The following is a 19,635-nucleotide window of genomic DNA, read 5'->3' on the forward strand; positions in this document are numbered from 1 at the left end:
GCTGCGTCATTTAGAGCGACCCGAAGAGAGGGACAAAGTGGAAGTGGGGATTGGGAGAGTGTATACACTGCGTATACCGATATTCCACTGACCGGTGTTTCCGTGTCATGTAAAGCGGGCTTATCGTGCAATAAATTACCGGCTGCGAGCGACTTTATTATATAGACGGTCTCCGCTATACCGGACTTTGCCGCCGGGCAGCGCATAAACCATGGAGTTAAAGGCTAATGCATGTGAGGGAGTCGGCTTCTGAGGCCGAATCTGATGCCTGCTGGCCCTGGGCCTGGACAGCAGATAATACCGGCCTTGCTTCACGCTGTGACCTGACCCTCTTCCTTGGTATTAAATATTACCCCTGTGGGGGGCTGATCCTCCTTATTGCCTCCAGCGGAAGTGGGTATCCTGGGGCACTCGAGTGCTGATGTGCCAATGACCCTGATCCCCTGTGAACGTGAAAGACGGCAGCACCGGCTAATCTGCTCTCCTCCCTCCTCCCCCTGTCAGACCCGACACAAGCAGCACCTCGTCAGCCTGTAGTGCCGCGGAGCAGCGAGCAGAGATTAGGATGAGCTGGCTCTTCTCTTCATCCAAAGGCTCCAGACCTCTGCCGCCTTTAACCAGTCTGCAGCAACAGAAGCAGAGGCAGATCGAGTCCCTCAAAGCCTGTCACAGCAGGTGAGTAACCCGGTGCCCCCCCCATACCGGTCACCTAACTCCTGTATGCCTCCCGCCACATGCCCTTTCCGCAGGATGGGGTCCGGAGCTCTCCTCTGAAGCATTAATCCCGAGATTATATTACATTTATTTATATAGCGCCAGCAGATGCCGTAGCACAGTTGCAATCAGGGGAATAATGTTGAGAAGGAGAAGACGGTCCTGTTCATGTGAGCTTACAATCCAGTCAGTGGTTAAGGGGGAGAGGACTGCTTGGGTTGATCGGGTCCAGTGATCTGTAGATGAGCCCTTTTTTGATTGTTTATTGCGTTTTACATGGTGTGTTACTTTATGCTAAATAATTCCGGGCAGATACAATAAAGTACAAGTTATAGACAGTTGCAGAAATGTTGTGGTAGCTGCCGTCTGTCCCATGATGCCGGGCAATTCCCATCTAATGGCAAAACCTGCGCTCATGGACGCTTCCGTCATGCCTGAAGAGTAAACAACAACAAAACCATGGCGTGCCCCCCTCCCCCCAAGCTTAGGCAGTGTACCTGTATGGATCTAAAGTTGATTGGGAGCCCAGTGATGTCATCATGACATCAAAAAACCATATGCGAGGTCCTCCTAAGGATCTCGAGCCGAACTGCACTGGGAACATCGCAAAAACAAACAATAAAAGAAAATCGTGTAAAATTAGTTGCTTTTTTTATTACTATTAAAAAAGTGCCCCTTAGCTCTACCTCTACAAGTATAATAAATATTCAATAAAATCCCTGCCCCCAAACCCCTTACTTCTCAATGTTATTTCATTGCTTTCCTCCTGCGTGCAAATCACATGATATCCGATGAATGACGTTAACCTTTCATCTCCCAAACATTATATTTTCAGCTCTTTTTACGCTTTGACCTGCTTCTCATGGCTAATCGTGTGACGGCTTCGGCTGTTTATATCTGAGCTTTCTTGATGTGTTCGCGTTACGTGTTCAATGTTTCTGATTAGAAAGAACATAGAAGCAGCATCTGACGGCAGATAAAAGCCGTTCGCTCCATCTAGGCTGCGCGTTTTTCTTTTATAAAGAATCAGACATGAATCCTTCCTTGGTTTTTGTCTTGGATCCGGGATCGCTTCATGACTGTTCCATGCAGGTTTACATTTGCTCTACCACTTCTGCTGTTAGGCCGATCCATTTATCTGCCATCCGAAGTGGTAGAGATGGAGACGGTGGGCGGTCTTTAAACTTGCGTGGTATAGACTATGGCTATCCTGAATCTGACACAGGGTCGGGGACAGATTAAAGTCTGAATGTTCATACCGTGGGGGGAAAATGGGCAGACTAGATGGGCCAAATTATTATTTCTTGTTTTATATAGCGCCATCATGTTCCGCAGCGCTGTACAAAGCGTAGACGGGAAATAACGAGTAGTATATAATATAACATTACAGAAATGACATGCTTATGTACAGTGAGATTAAAGTTGCTTGTCCCGTGGCGGTTCCGAGTTATTTTCCTATTCCTGAGGAGAGCCGTGAAGGCTGGGATTATTTCTTACGGGGATCGGTAGGAAAGCCTTCACATAACTGTATAAACGAGACATTGGTTTCGTCCCGGTATGAATGCCTTTGGTGCTGGAAGGGTTAAAGCCGTGATGCTGCGTCCCTGTTTTTTGTCGCTGTAACCTTTGGACTTCACGCTCTGCATTCTGTCCCTCCTTATAGGAGAAGCCGTGTAATGCAGTGCGGTGGAATATTCTAGAAGAAAAGCGGATATACGCTGATACAGGCGCTGCCGGCTTCCTTGTTTCCTAGAAGTTCGCTCTTGTTTTTTTTTCTGGTCTAATTCTCTGAAGTAACTTGTCTTGGCGAGTAAAGCGGCAGCTATTGATGTAACACAGGTTCTGCGGTGTCCCTTCCTGTAAGGCACGTTCTGCGCTGCTCTTCTCGGCCCCTGGGCTGTCGCGGGTTGCTGTGGCCCTCTCATGTCCTAGTCCTGAAAGCAGAAGCAGGATACAGCGGGTGGAGGAGCTGCCGTCGCTCTGCCAGCCGGCACAGACTTCCAATCCCCAAACAGCCTCAAAGGGAGAATGTTTGTTCCCAGGGCCGGCCCAGCCTCAGCAGACAGTGGATCTCACCCAGGATTTTATATATATATACTTTGGCGTGAAATAAAGTGTTTCCTCCCACCAGTTTAATTTACATATCATACCTCCCAACCATCTCATTTTCTGCAGGGCAGTCCTGATTTGCAGCTATTGCCCTGCCAAGCTCACCCATTATTTTGCTTTTTCTGGCAGTGGGGATCCTCTGATTCCCCCATGGATCGGTAAAATTTGACACGTTTTTGTTGGGTCACCTCGCAGCGCTCTGACGCTGAGCACTGCAAAGTGGCTGTTTGGGTAAAGTAGGTGGACAGGCCTGCCTCCGGCTACACAACCCCACAAAGGTGTCCAGTTTGGGCCCCTGAAATTTTGTAAGGCATGCATTATGGAGGAACAACCTCGGGAAAGAAGGTTCATGTTGGCCCAGCGTTTACGCATGTTTAGATAGTTCACAAGAAATTCGGATTTTGCTGTCACATGCACCACGTGTCACAGTTCAATAATTCAACCCTGTTGTGTCATTGTAATGATGTCAGTGTTTATTATCATGTATATATGTTAATCCATCTTGTTGTGACACCACTCAGCGACGTCCAGTACAAGCTCCTATGTGGGCAATTCTCTCAAAGTAATGTGTAGGAAGTTACAATAATGTCTAATTTTACACTAAATATCAGTGTTATACTATTAGAATCATCGACACTGATTCATACATGCATGCGCTGTGTTCAGTGCTTATAAATGAGTATTGAGTATTAAGGCCTTTGACACTGTCCCACATAGAAGACTTATAAATAAACTGCAATCTCTGGGTTTAGATCCCAATGTTGTTGAATGGATTAAGGAGTGGCTGAGTGACAGAAAACAGAGGGTTGTAGTCAATGGCGTATATTCAGAACAAGGTCTTGTTACCAGTGGGATACCTCAGGGATCTGTACTTGGACCCGTTCTCTTTAATATTTTCATTAGTGATATTGCAGATGGTGTTGATGGAAAGGTATGTTTATTTGCCGACGACACAAAAATTTGCAACAGGGTTGATGTTCCTGGAGGAAGAAGCCAAATGGCAAACGATCTAGGTAAGCTGGAAAAATGGTCAGAGCTGTGGCAATTGGCATTTAACGTGGATAAATGCAAAGTAATGCACCTGGGGCATAAAAACCCAAGGGCAGAGTATAGACTATTTGGTACTGTCCTAACCTCAACGTGTGAGGAAAGGGATTTAGGGGTAATTATTTCTGAGGATTTAAAGGTAGGTAGACAATGCAGTAGAGCAGCAGGTAATGCTAGCAGAATGCTTGGTTGTATAAGGAGAGGTATTAGCAGTAGAAAGAGGGAAGTGCTCATGCCGCTGTACAGATCACTGGTGAGACCTCACTTGGAGTATTGTGTACAGTACTGGAGACCGTATCTCCAGAAGGATATAGATATGTTGGAGAAAGTGCAGAGAAGGGCTACTAAAATGGTTTATGGATTACAAGATAAACCTTACCAGGACAGGTTAAAGGATCTTAACATATATAGCCTGGAAAAAAGACGGGACAGGGGGGATATGATAGAAATATTTAAATACTTAAAGGGAATCAACAAAGTAAAGGAAGAAAGTTTATTTAAAAGAAGAAATAAAACCGCAACAAGAGGACACAAGCATAAACTAGAGGGGCAAAGGTTTAATGGTAACATCAGAAAATATTACTTTACGGAAAGGGTAGTGGGCGCATGGAATAGCCTCCCAGTGGAAGCGGTAGATGTTAATACAGTAAAGTCATTTAAGCAAGCATGGGATAGGCATAATGCCAAGCTAGATATAGGATAAGGGCAAGTACTAAAGGAGAGTACTCAGAGGTTGGGCAGACTGGATGGGCCTTCTGGCTCTTATCTGCCGTCACTTTCTATGTTTCTATGTTCCGTGTAACCTCCATGCTCGTGTGTTTCCAGAAGTAAGCAGTGCTTTCCGGTAACTCATTACACTTCCCCTCTACAGCCAAATGTGCAGCAATAAACCTGACTTTCCAGTAAAGAGTCCATTGTTTTACTTCTGAATAAGGGCTTGAAAGCACTAGGATGTTATATGCTTCATTTACGCTCCGACACCTCCCGTCAGACTTTCTCCGTCCTCCGCGGCTCTGATGTCATCGTCTGCTTCTTTATCGCCTTGATGACTGATTTTTGGGTTTCGTTCCATTTGACTGTCTGGCTCAGTGTAAACACTACCATTCAAAAGTGTGGGGTGAAACTTCATCCATTAAATTAACATGAAATGAGTCAGAAATACAGTGTAGACGTTGTTAATGTTGTAAATGACTATTGTAGAGTAATGGAGTATCTTCATAGGCGTACAGTGGCCTTTATCACTCCCATCACTCCTGGGTTCCAATGGCCCTTTATCACTCCTGGGGTCCAATGACCCTTTATCTTTACATCACAAATAATTTATTGGATTATTTAAAAGGCCAATTTGGCCCTGCTTGGGTGTTCATTCATGAAAAGTTCTATTAATTTTAGCCATTTTAGCGCAAGGAAATGCCACTTGGACATCTTCACGTGTTTCCTGGCGTAATCGTTTTGTTTCTTGCTTTTTATGCTTACTGCAGATACTACAAAAGGATGTTAATTATTTTGATTGCTTGGTCTCGTAAAATATACCAGCTTGCTACACCCGTTCCTCCCAGACATGCTAAATGAGCCAATAATCAATATGAAAAGGGAATGTTTATTGCATTTACATTAAATTTGTTGATTTTAACACCATCTTGTTGCTTTGATTTTAGGATAGGTTCTCCCTATGATTTTCTTTCAAGGACCAGTGTGTACCAAACTGGCCAAGTCCTGGGTAGGTTTTACTTAATGGACACCCCTGGGACAAGTATCCTGCGGTACTATGGCAATGTCACAGTGCCTGTTAATAAAACCATCAGCAGGAGCAGTTCAGTCCCCACGCATACAGCTCCCTTTCCCTGTTATACCGAGCGGGGAAAAAAACAAACATTTGTTTGGTTCTAAACCTCTATATCAATGGTATGCTATGTTTGTTTATAGAAGATCAAAGTCTTGTGTTCATTTATTAATCTAAAGTTGTTACATGAATGAGTCCATTTAGTTTCTACCTCTGTCTTGATATTTGCTATGAAGGCTTTCCTGGCTCACCTGGGGTTTTTTTTGGTTTTTTTTTGGTTTTTTTTTGGTTTTTTTTTTTTTTTTACTCGCTGCTGGCGAAAGACATACAGAAATACATCAGGACATAACAACAATCATCTGTTCCTTAGCAGGTCTAAAAATTGGGCAAATAGAACCTCAGATAAACAACATTATATTTTATACACTGTCATGATTTATTCAACAAGAATAAAGCCAAAATGGAGAAGCCATGTGTGAAAAACTATGCGGTGGTGTTCATCTGAGGTTGTATTTACCTAATTTTGAGACCTGCTAAGGAACAGATGACTGTTATTATGTCCTAGCATGTAAAATGACAGAATTGAAAGAGGATGTACTTTTTTTCACACGACTGTATAAGCAATAATATGAGGATGTGGAGATATTCAACTATATGTGACCTTGGCCTTCCAGGAATCTTTATTCCAACAGTCACCGCTACCATTTGTATGTTTTCTACTTCTATGTCTATGTTATACACTTTGCGATAATGTTTAAGTTTACAATAAACTATAACAAAAATAGGAATCAACTATAAAGGGTTTCTAAACTCATCAACGCCCTATACAAACAATGTAAACATGTATAAGGTAGTGTGGCTAAACGTAAAGATATACCAGGATTTAGAGTAATTTCACACAGCTCCTTACTGTTTGGACATCTGGTTAGAAGGGGAAGGTACCTTCCTAAATACATATATTAACTCAGCACAGTTCCATATTACATTTTACACACATTCTGTAGTGCTATGTGTCTTATATCGCACCCATGATATGGGCACAGTGGAAGACTTCTATATGAATACAGAGACATACTGTTATAGCAAGCTTCCCGTATCCTTTCCCAACATTTGGTATACATGTTTTTTAACGTTCCTCTTTTTTGTAAATAAAACATATGTGGTGTAGCATAGCTTCATGTTTCCTGGAAGGTCTTTTTTTTTTTTTTTTTTTTTTTCTGTTCCTTCTTGGAATTGACTTGCCCATGTGACTGCATTACTTTTGCTCTGAGCCCTTCCCAATAACAATAGTAGAATAGGACCAATTTACTAATGCTAATTTTGTTTTATATATATATATATTTACGAGAATCCAGCTTTCTACAAGAGTAGACTGATATGTGTTGTAGCTATAGCTTGGTGAGCTGTCTTGAAACCAACACCCTACTTGTCATGGTTTGTGATGTAAGTAAGAGTACAAGATATCGCCGAGCTGACTCAAACGTCTACTATTGGTCTGGATTTTGGTCATCATGAGCTTCTGTTTGAGTCAAGTCCAGCTCAGCACATTTCTCTGATGTGGCGTTCCACACGCCACCAGTGTCATTCCTACCCACGTCTAGTCGTAACAGTAGAAGACATGTTGCTTTCATGCTATTAAGTATTTCTCCCCGAGGAACTCCAGCCTTGGACCTCTTGCTCTAAAGACATACAAAAAACATTTAGACACATTTGTATTATCATACTATTTGCTCATAGCAATAAAGAACAAGCATATTTTCACATCTTGGATCAAGCAGGCTTTGCAGGAACTGGAGTGAGTTAGCCGTCCTGTTTGTCACCTCTGACTTATTTTGCTTGTGAAACTCTTGTTTGTGCAACATAGTTGCCGATTAAATATATATAAAGTAACTAAACAAGCATAAGTGTCAGTGTTTAAGAGTGTTGATCTGGATCATGTGACTTTTTAACCTTTGGTCTATTTTCTTTCTACGCGTCTGATCTTTATCTAAGAACTAACTTTCTAGGAGTTCTGCTAAACGCTAGTCCCAACCTGCTCAACTATCTGACTGTCCGTGTGTTTAACTCTGAAATTGTTAGTGAAGCATTCGTTTATTTTTGCAGCATTGCTGAGATTCAGAAAGATGTGGAGTACAGACTGCCTATCACTATCAAAAACCTTACCGTCAGTATAAACATGTAAGTAGCGCTCATTCTCCTGGCCATGGATGATTAACTTTAAGTATGTGACGTGTATAGTAATCCAATACCGACTAATGTGGGCAACGAAAAAATGCTTCAAAAATGATTGTGGCCCCTCAACGCATAAATGTATTTCTACAAACGTGTTACAGAAGTCGTGCATTGAACAAAATTCTCATGCTGTGTTATATGCTTGTTCATTTGTTTATTTATATATATATATATATATATATATATATATATATATATATATATATATATATATATATATATATAATTTTTATTTTTTATTTATTTTTTGCAGTTTGCTTCCTCCACAATTTCCTCAAGAGAAGCCCCTTATAAGTGTCTTTCCTCCAATTAGACATCACTTGGTGGACAAGCAGGGCATCAATGTGACATGTCCTTTAGTAAATAACGTAAGTCACCTTCACATATATATATTATATTGAATGTGTTCTGGAGTAGTAGTAATATTGTTGTGGCTATCCCTATACCTCATAGTTTGAATAGTTGCTTGAAATGAAATGCCGTTCTCTCTGCTCTCTTTCAGTTTACTATGCACTCGGACCTTGGTAAAATAGTACAGAGTTTGCTGGAAGAGTTCTGGAAGAACCCTCCTACGCTGGCACCTGCCTCTGCTTCTTTTCCTTAGTAAGTTACATTTTTTATGTTTTGTCCTTAAACTGCAGTTTCCGTGGATAAGTGTTACGTTTTACTGTTTTAAACCGATTTGATGCGTGCGTGGGATTCCTTGCTGTATCTTCAGGGTCACAGATTCACCCCCAGGAGCGAGAGACGTCTTCTAGCTCTGATCTTCTTCCCCCTGTTAACCCTGTCTTACTGAACTGTCCGCATTCTATTTTCCCGAATCCCCATCCTGCTAGTACATAACATAAAATGCTGTATAAATCCCAGACTTCAGGCATTCGGTCTCCTCGTATAAACATTCTCTGTGTCTAGGATATGGTGTTTGCTGTATATACTGCTCACACAGCCAAGGCATCTGCTCGCTGCTCCCCGGTCACTGCAAGTATTTTTACTAAATATATGTCAGAATATCCTGCGTGGGCTGCCTTGGTGCTGACAAATGAGCTTTAACCCAAATACAGAAGAATCCCCATTTTCTTCATGTTTATGTTTATTTCGGCGGTTGGTTTAGGAGAGTATTTTTCTGTTTTTCTTAAATGTGGCCGTATTTTAGTCCTAGACACCCCCACTAGTGTTCAGTTTTCACTCCTTGTAAAGGCACTGTACTTTTTGGAGTATGAGAAATACCAACCATTTAAAAAGCAGATATTAACAGATACTTTTAGTTTAGTAAACTTTTTACTTATGAAAGACTTGTATTACAATACTTTCACTACTCCAACCCCCCCCCCCACACACACACACACTTGTAATATCTTTTCCCCAGCTTATTGTCGTCACAGAGCCTGACTGTGGCTTCTGTCTGGTTCACTTTAGGTATGAAGTCTTACACAAGTCACAATATGGGACATGAAATGCATTTGCATACCTCACAACAGTCCTGGATTTTGCAGGACATTCCTGATTTCCATCCATTGTCTCAGGTAGCTGCTCCACTATCCCAGCTTTTGCAGGCAATGTGGATCATGGGCGAGGTGGGGAGATCCTCGGATCTTCCCTGACCAGCCCGTGGAATCAGCAGAGGTATGTTGCAGCTCCTGTGCGGCCGCTGACCATGACCCTTCCTGCCTCATCCTCCCTGAGTTGGCACCTGAGATGTTGGGGGGGCGCTTTTATATGCTGTAATATGCTTACCTTTTTGTGTCTGTAAATCCAAATTATTAAAAGGTCCGCTAATTATGTCCTGGTTACCCGTGTCAGCTCTGCAGAATATGATGATGCTATATCATGTATTTATCAATGATAACCAGACTGTGAACTCTTATGATTATTCAGAGGCATTTTCTGTCGCTATTTATATCCTGCTTTTAAATAGTAGTTCCACTAGGAACTGAGGATTGATGCTAATCCCTTTGGCCCCTGCAGAGTAGGAAACTGCATTTCATCCTTACTTAGCCTGTCGATAACCTTATCTGCGGTTTAGGTATTCTGTAATCTGATGGGATTGAAAGGTAACTCTGTGTTAAACTTGTGTACCTGTCTGTGCAGTGCGGCAGCACATGAACCTGCTTTTTTCTTATAAATTGAATTTTTTAATTTCTTTTCCATTCTTATAGAGTTTTCAAAGATTGTTGCAAAAATAAAACATACATTAATAAACATCATAAAAGCATACAGGTTTATAGACTTCTTATTGTTACATGTAGGAGCAGAAAGAGAAAAAAGACCTGGCTACCCAAACCTAGACACACACTCGTACTCGCATTCTCACCCCCGGAGATCGAACAAAGTCTATCTAAACTATAAATGATGTCTTTATTTGGGAAGAAGGACAGAGAACTAGTACATAAACTCCACTAATCCGATAAATATTTTCATGTCCCAGATTTCTATTTCCAAATGTCTTCTTATAGTAGAAGTATTGATAATCACTTTGTATTTTTACTCTGTTCCAGTTTGGTCATATAGGCATTTTCCAAAATCTGGCCAAACATAGCTTAGAGGGCATAAGAATATTTATTTGGAATTAGGTATTTTAGATCTTCTATTTACTATTGATAAGTGAAAGCGGAATAGAAATAGTTGAATAGTTACAAATTGATCCCAAGACTTCTGTGTCGTCTTCCCGTTTGATAATAAATCTCATTATGCCTATACATATATATATGAGAGGCAAAAGGTGATCATTGTTGACCTTGCAGCAGAGGTAGACTAGTCATTTCTGTGGCTAATATCTGGCTCCCCCGATGTGCTTTAACTCTTAGTGAGGCTTACGCTCTGCAAATGTAACAATGTTCTAAAAAACCTGTCAACCGATGCCAAGTTACCAAAAGGTAAACCCACATTATCCAAGATACAGGCAAGTCTCCCCGTGGAACTGGTCAAATTTATAAGTATTATTATTATCTTTTATTTATATAGCGCTGGCTATTTATGCAGCGCTTAATACAATACATATATTCAAGGGGTCTGACAAGACGAGAATTGACAGACTAAGACAAACCGATACATTAGGTGGAGAGAGCCCGGCTCACAAGCTTACAATCTAGAGGGAATGGGGTGACAAACATAAGGCACAGAGACGGGTGAGAGGTAGTGTGGCAGTTGTATCAATGACAAGGAGGTTCCAGCAGCTAAGATGGTGCGGCTTTTTAGATGTTTTTAGATGTTTCTTGAATGTTGGGAGGGAGGGTGAATGCTGAAGGTTCGGTGGAAGTAGATTCCAGAGATATGGGGGCAGCCTGAGGGAAATCTTGTAGATTAGAAGGGAGACCATTCCTGACCCCCTGATCTAAAGGTCAGTGTAGTGTTTCTACAGTAGGATCTGAAGAAAATGAGGGGGAAAAAAGTTTGGGATAGTTTTTATTCATCTATATATCCATAGTCTCTGAGCGGTGAAAAATCTGAAAAGCAGCCGATGCCAATTGCATCTTTCATTTGCAAAAAAAAAATCTAATATCCACTTACTTTTATGGGTCCAAACATTGTAGTGGGAACATTGTGTTCCCCTATTATTAATTTAAGACTAGTATTAATAGTTTCCAAAGCCAGTATTCCCAGTGTTCAGCGCTGTGGAATATGGTGCTTCTAATGAAATCAATGACGATACACGATGAATGTTTCTCCAGTCGGTGTGTAGTTAATGGCATTAGCGGTAATTGAGATTGGTTTTCATGTTTGTTTTTTTTTAGCTTGTACGGCAATCCATCAGGACTGTCTTCTTACGCTCATTCGGGGTTTCCGTTTCTCCCTACTTACCCCGCGCAAGAAACAAATAGATCAGGCCCTGTTCCTGAACCTGTTCCTGCAAACTACAACGCTGCCAAAGCCGCTGCTCCTTCCTGCGGCTTAATTACAGACCTGCCTCTACCGGTCCCTACTTCAGAAGTAAGTTCTTAAAGTTACCTGAAGAGATTTGTATATCAGTGCACCGTGTGTGTGTGTGATATATATCTTTGGTATGACGGTCAGTTTGATTCTGCTCATGTGTTTCTGTCTAGGTGGGATTGAATGGTTTTACATACAAGATGCCTGATATCCCTGAGACGTTCCCTGAACTCATGGCGTTAAGGTAACTCCTATGCTACTTCTGGAAAGCTTTCCTTTTCATGTTTTAATCATAACAGCACATTTAATGTACATTATTATTTTAAATGTTTTCTGTGTGATCTTCCTGACAGCACAATAGAAACGGATGACACCGCCAAAGGCTGTCACTAGCTCATAATGACAGGGTGTTTCAATGTATCTACACCCTTTAAATTCCATCATAAAGGTTAACGCCTGGAGTGTGATTTACTAACCTTTATTCTGTAACTAGGAGCCCGATCATCCTGCTGTTTATAGGGCAGCTTCCGCCTTTGTTATTACTAAATACTTATTACTTAAGTTAAAACTAGTTTTTGGATAATTAATGCTTACAGACAGCTGCATATAGGTATTTCTATGTGTTCTAGCTATTATTTGTGTGATAAACGCTAGAAGTGATTCATCTTAATCACACAACCAGACACTCTGACTAATGAAAGTCTGTGGAGGGAGAGACTTTATTAGCATCGCCGTAAAGAATCAGCTCAATGTGGTGTTGGAGCAGGGAAAGTCACCCAAAATATCACATGACTGATGAAGTTTATTGGAACAAAGTGGGATAAAACAAAGTTTCTGCCAATGCTAACTGACATTACTGTATTTTAGTTCATGAAAGAGAATTTTTTGTACCGGTTTATTTTCATGCCTGTTGAAAAGAAGACAGAGCCTTTAGTGACATATCTGCCTCTAACACCAACTGGCTAATCTAATAGACGTGGACTTTCCAGTTTTGGGTTGCCATACTTTCATTTCTGTGCTCCCAAATATTAGTAGAAATGTGGCTAACAAATTGTCCTAACCACGTTTTAGTTTCAGTACAGAAAGTCGGTAAAAAAGAAGAGAATGTAAAGGAAAGACAGATCGGCTTTGTTGGTGTAAAATCTTTCCCGCTGTTTAAACCAGATATCAACTAGACAAGTTACACAATATTGAACAGTATGGGCAGTTTTACACAATATGTTGTAATGCAAGTGGGTTTACACCGCTGTCTTGTTGCTTGTACAGCGTCTCCCAACTCTCGGAAATGATAGAACAAGAGGATGTTCTGTTGGAACAGTTTGTAAATCTCCCACAGTTTAAGCAGATCATCACAGACAAAGAAGACCTGGTGAAGAACATAGAGGAGATTGCAAGTACGACTTTAAGCTCCATTTGATTCATCGTATTTCCATATTTCCAGAATGTATTGCATATAATAGCTTTTTTTTTTTTTTTTTTTGATACACGTGGAAATCTTTTCGTTTTATTTATTAGTATTCCACGTGTGTTAATGGTGTGCCCATGGAGTCATATATTTGTTATTGACATATATTAGCCATCATGGACACACCTACGATTACGTCCGCTTGGACGAAATGCTTCAGGAGATCGATCAGGACCAATGAAAACATTGGCATCTTGTATTCGATTTTTAATTTCTTCAATAAAAGTTTTATACCAGGACCTAACACTGCATGATTCTTTGATAAGGTAATCCTTGCTATCCACAGGTTGCTCTTTCATTATCCATTTGGGGTTCAGCAAGCAAAATTCCCTGAGACAGATTGGTCTAATTTTTCCATATTAGACCAATCTGTCTCTGCTGTGGCATTAGGGAACCCAAGAATCGGCTCCATGGTGTCCCCAATGAGCTTAGTGATCACCCCAGGAGAGCTCCCTCCAGTTTGTATTCCCACACAAGCCAGCTGCTTCAATTGTTTTTTGATCTCCTCCGTTCAGGATGGGAACAAGACTGGTTCATGCAAACAGAGACCACATGCCCATGCCTAAGGAGTCAAAAAGTGACATACCTTGTCTGTATAGCGTAGACATAAACATATTGGCTTAAATATATTTTATTTTGCTTGCCGTGCTCTGCACCGTGGAAGGCTTTTGTCAGTTTTGATCCGCCATAAGCACAGAAAATGTGTTAAGCTTATGAAAAAGGGCATTATCCATAAAGCCGTTCTCGTGTTTAAGCGTACGATCAGCAGCAACAAGAAAAAAACAAGCATTTAGAATTGAATGCATTGAGTAACTGTAACTTGCAATTGTATGAAACTGGCTAGTCATTGACTGAATGATGCTGGATATCCCGAATCTGTATATAATTCATACCAAAAGACTTTTGTTATATCTTAGAAAAAAACCTGCAGCTGGAGCCCGTTCTAGAATCCAAACGACAGTCGATATTAGAAAAGGTATGCATTATTGATGCTATTGCGTGAAGAATCTTTTATTTTTTAATCGATGATTCATGTTTTGTTATTATTTTGTATGTTTTTAGTATGAACTTCTCACCCAGATGAAAGCAACGTTTGAGAAGAAGCTGCAGAGGCAGCATGAGCTGAGTGAGGTATGATGCCACTTTCATTGAGAGTTTCATATCAATTCATAATATTAACTGATAAAATAATAGCGCATCTTCATGAAGCGTTTTGGTCCTGTCTCCAGGAACATTCTGGTTGCTATGGTGACAGCACCAGTTTTCAAACTTTGCACGAGGATCACTTTTTATATAGCCTCTGGATTTCTATTGAATGTAGACACGTATGACTGCGATCTTTTTTCCAGCAGGCTAAGGTTAAATTTTTCTTTGCGTTCGCAGAGTTGTAGCCTGAGTGCTCTGCAGGCCAGACTGAAGGTTTCAGCTCACGAAGCAGAAGAAGAGTCTGACGGTATTGCAGAAGACTTCCTTGAGGGGAAAACAGAAATAGATGATTTCCTCAGTATCTTCATGGAAAAGAGAACGGTGAGCTTTTGGACCTTTTTGTGGGTTTTGCTTTTGTTGATCCTTTATGGGTTGGTCAAAAAGTGGAAAGGTAACAAGAAACCTTTTGTTTTTAATTGGGCAGCAGAAAAGTTGCCTACGAGTTTGGCCATACTTCCCATGCACATCTTGTAATTGTTAAATCTCTTTCTATCTCAAACCTATATGGTTGCAGGTGTATTTTTCACATTTATGTGTGTTATATGTTGTATTTCTATATAGACATTACATGTCTGTCCCAAACCTTGTTATAAAACATTTGATCCTTGGAAAGTTTTGTAGCCTAAAATGTTCTCGCTCTCTCTCTCTCATGCAGAGCTGCCACAGTAGAAGAGCCAAGGAAGAGAAACTTCAGCAAGCCCTGTCCCTGCACAGCCAATATCATGCCCCGCTATAGGTATGCTATCACTTCATCCTTACGCATTCTAGGCTGGGCTTCGCAATATGTCAGGTTTCTGCAATATTATTAGCTCTTTCCCCATCTCATTGGGGAGATGAGTCAGCAAATTATAAAACCACCATAACCTGGCTTGTTGGGTTATTCCCCTCCACCACCGTTTTTTTTGTTTTATAGAGCGTATTGGAGAGCTCTGTGTCCTACTTTGGGAAGTTGGAGGAGGCTTATGTGCAGCCCTGGTTGCATCCTGGGTGGTGGTGGGGGGGGTACTTGAAGCAGGGTACTTGGGCGCTTTACAGCTCTTGGGCGGGCTGTCTACTTACTGGCCTTCTGAGTCCTACTTCTTCTCTGGGGAGCAAGTCTGGTTGCAAATCCGCATGTAAACAGAAGTCTTACCAGAGGATATATATTCCTTGTCATTTGCGTAATAATTTTTTTTTTGTGTTGAGCTTTGACTTTGTTATTCATTGAGGGTAAGGGAGAGGTCCCAGGGGATTTTTTAATTTCTTGCCCTACTTGGATAGGTGGAGCAATCTCCAGCACAAAACCAAAGTTTAGATTTGGTCTCTGGGAAGTCTATTCATCATTTCTGTGCGTGTGTATGGCAGAGCTCCAAAGCTGTGTGGGCATGGATGGTGCACACAATGTAAATGGAAGTTTGGGTGCGTGCTTGACCACGGTCCTTTTCTCTATGCTGTCAGCCAGCGCTAAAAGTCTAGCAGAATGTATAGGTAACGTTTTATGCATGTGACGCATCTTCATTTAGAAGGAGTTTCCTTCCTCAAAATATAACCCTGTCTCACAACATTGTGAGTATTGCTCTAAATGCCTAGACATAACAAACTATGTTATCAGTGGCTTTCTAGCTGGCCATCCAAGCTATAGGATGTCACAGGAAAGCATAGGGTGTCAGCAATGGTGTGTGTGTGTGTAGGGGGGGTAGTATATATATATATATATATATATATATATATATATATATATATATATATATATATATATATATAATGTGTATGTATAGTGCTAGAGTCAGTCTGTGATTGTACATGTGTATACTGTAGTACCAGCATGTATATGTGCATATGGATAGTGCCAGAGTCAGTATGTCCACTGTATTGTAATGCCAGATTCAATGTGCATAGTGTTGTATTGTGTATTTTTATATAGGTCAGAATATAGCGTGTGTATTAGCGTGTGGTGTTAGCAGGTGTGTACATGAGTGTAGAATGTTTTTGTTTGTTGGTGTATAAGACATGAGCATGTGTGTGTCTGTTACTGCATGGTGTGTGTAATGGTTAAACATAGAAGCTTGAGTCTTTATGGTGTAAAATACCTCTTGTCGTGAAGGGGTTAACTGCAGTGCCATACAAAGTGTTGCAGCACTGATGAAAGGTATATTTTATATTTTAATGCCCCAACAAACATCCATTAACAGTAGACCAGGGAGTAATATATGAAAATAAAACACGCTTGGGGAAAAGAAAAAGTTGGCTCCTAAATTTTTGGGCTGGCTCCTAGATCCAAACCAAACTTGTCAACCCCTGGCTTATCTTATATGTAGATGAAATCAGTTTAATTACTTAATTGACTTTGTTGTGTATAACCCTTGAGTAAAAGATTTTATTTAGAGAAAGTTATATTTAAAGACATCTATTCATTAGATTCCAAGGACTTTAGAAACCTTGTGAGTGCTGAGAGTGGGAGTGCGTTATATTCTCCTTTTGTCAAGCAACTGCAGGCATCCATGCATTCAGTCACCGTACCAAGGTAATGTTTGGAGCATGATTAGGAGGCACTTACAATGCAGGTGAACAGCGGAGGTGAAAGTGTTAATCTTCGTGGAGGTTGTCCCCAAAAAGGCTTTGTGCAGCCAGACACGTTCTTAGCACGATTACCTCCATTCCTTTTAACATTCTGTTTCGAATAGTGTTTGAAATCCAGGTCATCAGTTTTCCATAGGATTCCCTGCTATTTGTTTTATGGTTGGTGCAGAAGGATTAGCTGTGTGTGTTGGTGTATTGAATGGCCATTATATAATGCTGTGCTCAATACAGTTATGCTTTTACATTTCTGTAACACTGCTTATTGTAAATACTTAAAAACCCTTAATTTAATGCTTGTTTCTCTTCCAGATGATTTGAACATTTCCCAGGAAACGCTATTGATTGAGTCTGAGAAAGCACATTTTGTATTTCTGATTTGAAACTGGAGAAAATGTTTGATCTACTTGACTGAATTATATTATGTGGGTAGAATCGTTTTTTGTACGACTTAACCTGTCATTTGCTACATGTTCACTACAAGACATCTTTGACTTAAGACTGCATCCATTGTAATTACTTCTAATATTTTTATTTTCTGTAACCCATTGCAATGATTTATATTAAATATCTATTTAATGGCAGAGAACCTTGTTGTCTTTCTTGAAGTACATAAAAAGGTGTAAATCAGATGTTCTTGTGTCTGATGGGTCCGCAAGTTCCCATGGGATTTTCTCAGCGGAGCAGCGACCGACTCGATGGGGACTTCATCATGAGTTGGAGATGGGTTACCCTGATTTCGAAGATCGCTTCCATGCTGAATGAACCCTCCTCTGTGTTGGGCTACAGTGAGCTTTCCTATCTGCTAAAGGTATAACTGCATTTTAACCGCATGTTACCTAAAACCTAAGATTAGGGCAGTCAGACTGAAAGTTTATCTACACACAGTCATCATTTGTATTCCTTCACTTATTTAATAGACATACAATTTGAATTTTGGTCATAGTTTTAATATATATTGCACAATAATTTAGCGTTGTAATAAGTGAGCATTACATGAATCAATATATCCACATAAATAGATTATCCGTTGTATAAAAATATGCAGTATAACCAAAATACAGAAAACCTTTCTGTAACCATAAAGCATATGAGAAACAAAACATTTGGAAAGCAAATATTTCAATATTGGATTATGGCAATCAATGTAAACATGGTCTGAAAGGAAGAGCTACTCAAAATAAACCATATTGACTCCTACCTCTCTATTCTCTCCCGTTACCATTACTTTTCCTGTTTTTAGTTGTATTTTGTTCTGGGATTAACTAATGGAAGCCTTCATAGCTTTTTGTACAATGCTTTATCATCACAAACAAACATATTTCAAGACTGCCTTCCCTGTAAAGCGTACTGTGATACAAACTTGTGGTTTCTAGCCGTCCACACAATCACACTTTACTTGAATGGAAGGGTTTTTTGGTTTTTTTTGCACAAAGATCGTCACAGGTAGAAGTTTCTGTGAATATTTTAACTGATTTAAGGGCAAAGCTCCTTACCAGGGTTTGCCTTTCAAAGTGTGCATCGAAATCAGTGATTTTAAAATGCAACTCTTGTAAACTTCTAGTTCCATGAATGAAGCCCTATGCGGCAGGGTTTCCACATTGCTGACCAGAGCTGCTTTACATCAAAGATTCGGGTCCAGATTCATCATGTCTTCAATGTCATCCTCTGCAAACCATTTCCACACAGTAGATAATGCTGGTACCATCTGCTTGCCACAAATATCTATCCAGATAATTTGGGGCACAATGACATTTCCCAGGGGTCAGAGCAATATTGCTGGCCCTATATGTCTCCCGTGCGTTGCTCTAGACTAGCTTAGGCTGTGGAGTTAGGAAAACTTGGATCTCCTGACGCCAAACAACCCAAGCAGCTGCTACTATTTTATTCTGAATATTGCAAAATGTACATGTAGCATGTACAGTACCTAGTTTCAGTGCATGGGGGACTTTGTAATAATGGCCTTCTTGTACTCAAACATGGCTGTCCTGCGGTTCTAACAATTATTTGGTGAAGACTAATGGTAAATTATAGGTGTTTATTCAATCACTTCACAATGCATCATGAAGCGCCGGGAAGTTTCTTCTGCAAGAAGTGCTGAGCGGGTGGTCCCTGATAATATATCCTTCAATGGACAAGTTTAAGTCTCTTAACTTGTCTACGACTTACAGTTTTGGGAATAAACTTCCAAGTCCCATCAACCTACAGATCTTTGAATGCCCTTTGAGCCCATATTACACAATTAACAATAATTAAAACATGCAGGATCAGCAGCTTGCAACAAAAATCAAAACATTCGGCAGCATTAAGTTAACATTAAAATATTTAGATTTGTAACATTTTGAAAAACGCGCAGCGGGTAAATGGAAGAGATTCGGTGGCAAAAGTTACAAAGACTATTTACTGGCAACTAATAAAATGTTGCCATGTGATTGCAATACCCACATCACTCCAACTAAGTCAGCGCAGTACAGGCTGTAAAATATTATGGCTCCTTACAAAGACAAGTGGAAAGAACGCCGCTACTTGACATTTAAAGATGTGCCGTGAGAAAGCGATGTGTTGTGAAGGATTAAACTTCACGATATAATGCTCTAGGGTCCTCTAACATACAAAAGCTATGGCGTCAAATGCACAGGACAAACCTTGGATAAGA

At 40.5% G+C, this 19,635-nt stretch overlaps 1 protein-coding gene across 1 annotated transcript; it reads left to right on the forward strand.

Moving 5' to 3' along the window:
- The first annotated feature begins 11 nt into the window (after positions 1 to 11).
- VPS37A (VPS37A subunit of ESCRT-I) lies at positions 12 to 17,568 on the forward strand. Its single transcript, XM_053458840.1, has 12 exons — positions 12 to 675; positions 7,757 to 7,831; positions 8,139 to 8,253; positions 8,388 to 8,488; positions 11,617 to 11,812; positions 11,926 to 11,996; positions 13,019 to 13,146; positions 14,135 to 14,193; positions 14,280 to 14,348; positions 14,601 to 14,744; positions 15,079 to 15,159; positions 17,292 to 17,568. Exons 1-11 carry the CDS (start codon positions 566 to 568, stop codon positions 15,157 to 15,159), a joined length of 1,149 nt encoding a protein of 382 aa, XP_053314815.1. The 5' UTR covers positions 12 to 565; the 3' UTR covers positions 17,292 to 17,568.
- Positions 17,569 to 19,635: the final 2,067 nt, after the last annotated feature.

This window comes from Spea bombifrons, chromosome 1 (genome assembly GCF_027358695.1).
Source record: "Spea bombifrons isolate aSpeBom1 chromosome 1, aSpeBom1.2.pri, whole genome shotgun sequence".
Taxonomy (NCBI): Eukaryota; Metazoa; Chordata; class Amphibia; order Anura; family Pelobatidae; genus Spea; species Spea bombifrons.

Coding starts and splice junctions, on each gene's coding strand:
- VPS37A (XM_053458840.1), top strand. CDS start 566: ATGAGCTGGCTCTTCTCTTCATCCAAAGGCTCCAGACCTCTGCCGCCT. Junction 8,489..11,616: donor GCCTCTGCTTCTTTTCCTTA/GTAAGTTACATT, acceptor GTTTTTTTTTAG/CTTGTACGGCAATCCATCAG. Junction 14,194..14,279: donor GACAGTCGATATTAGAAAAG/GTATGCATTATT, acceptor GTATGTTTTTAG/TATGAACTTCTCACCCAGAT.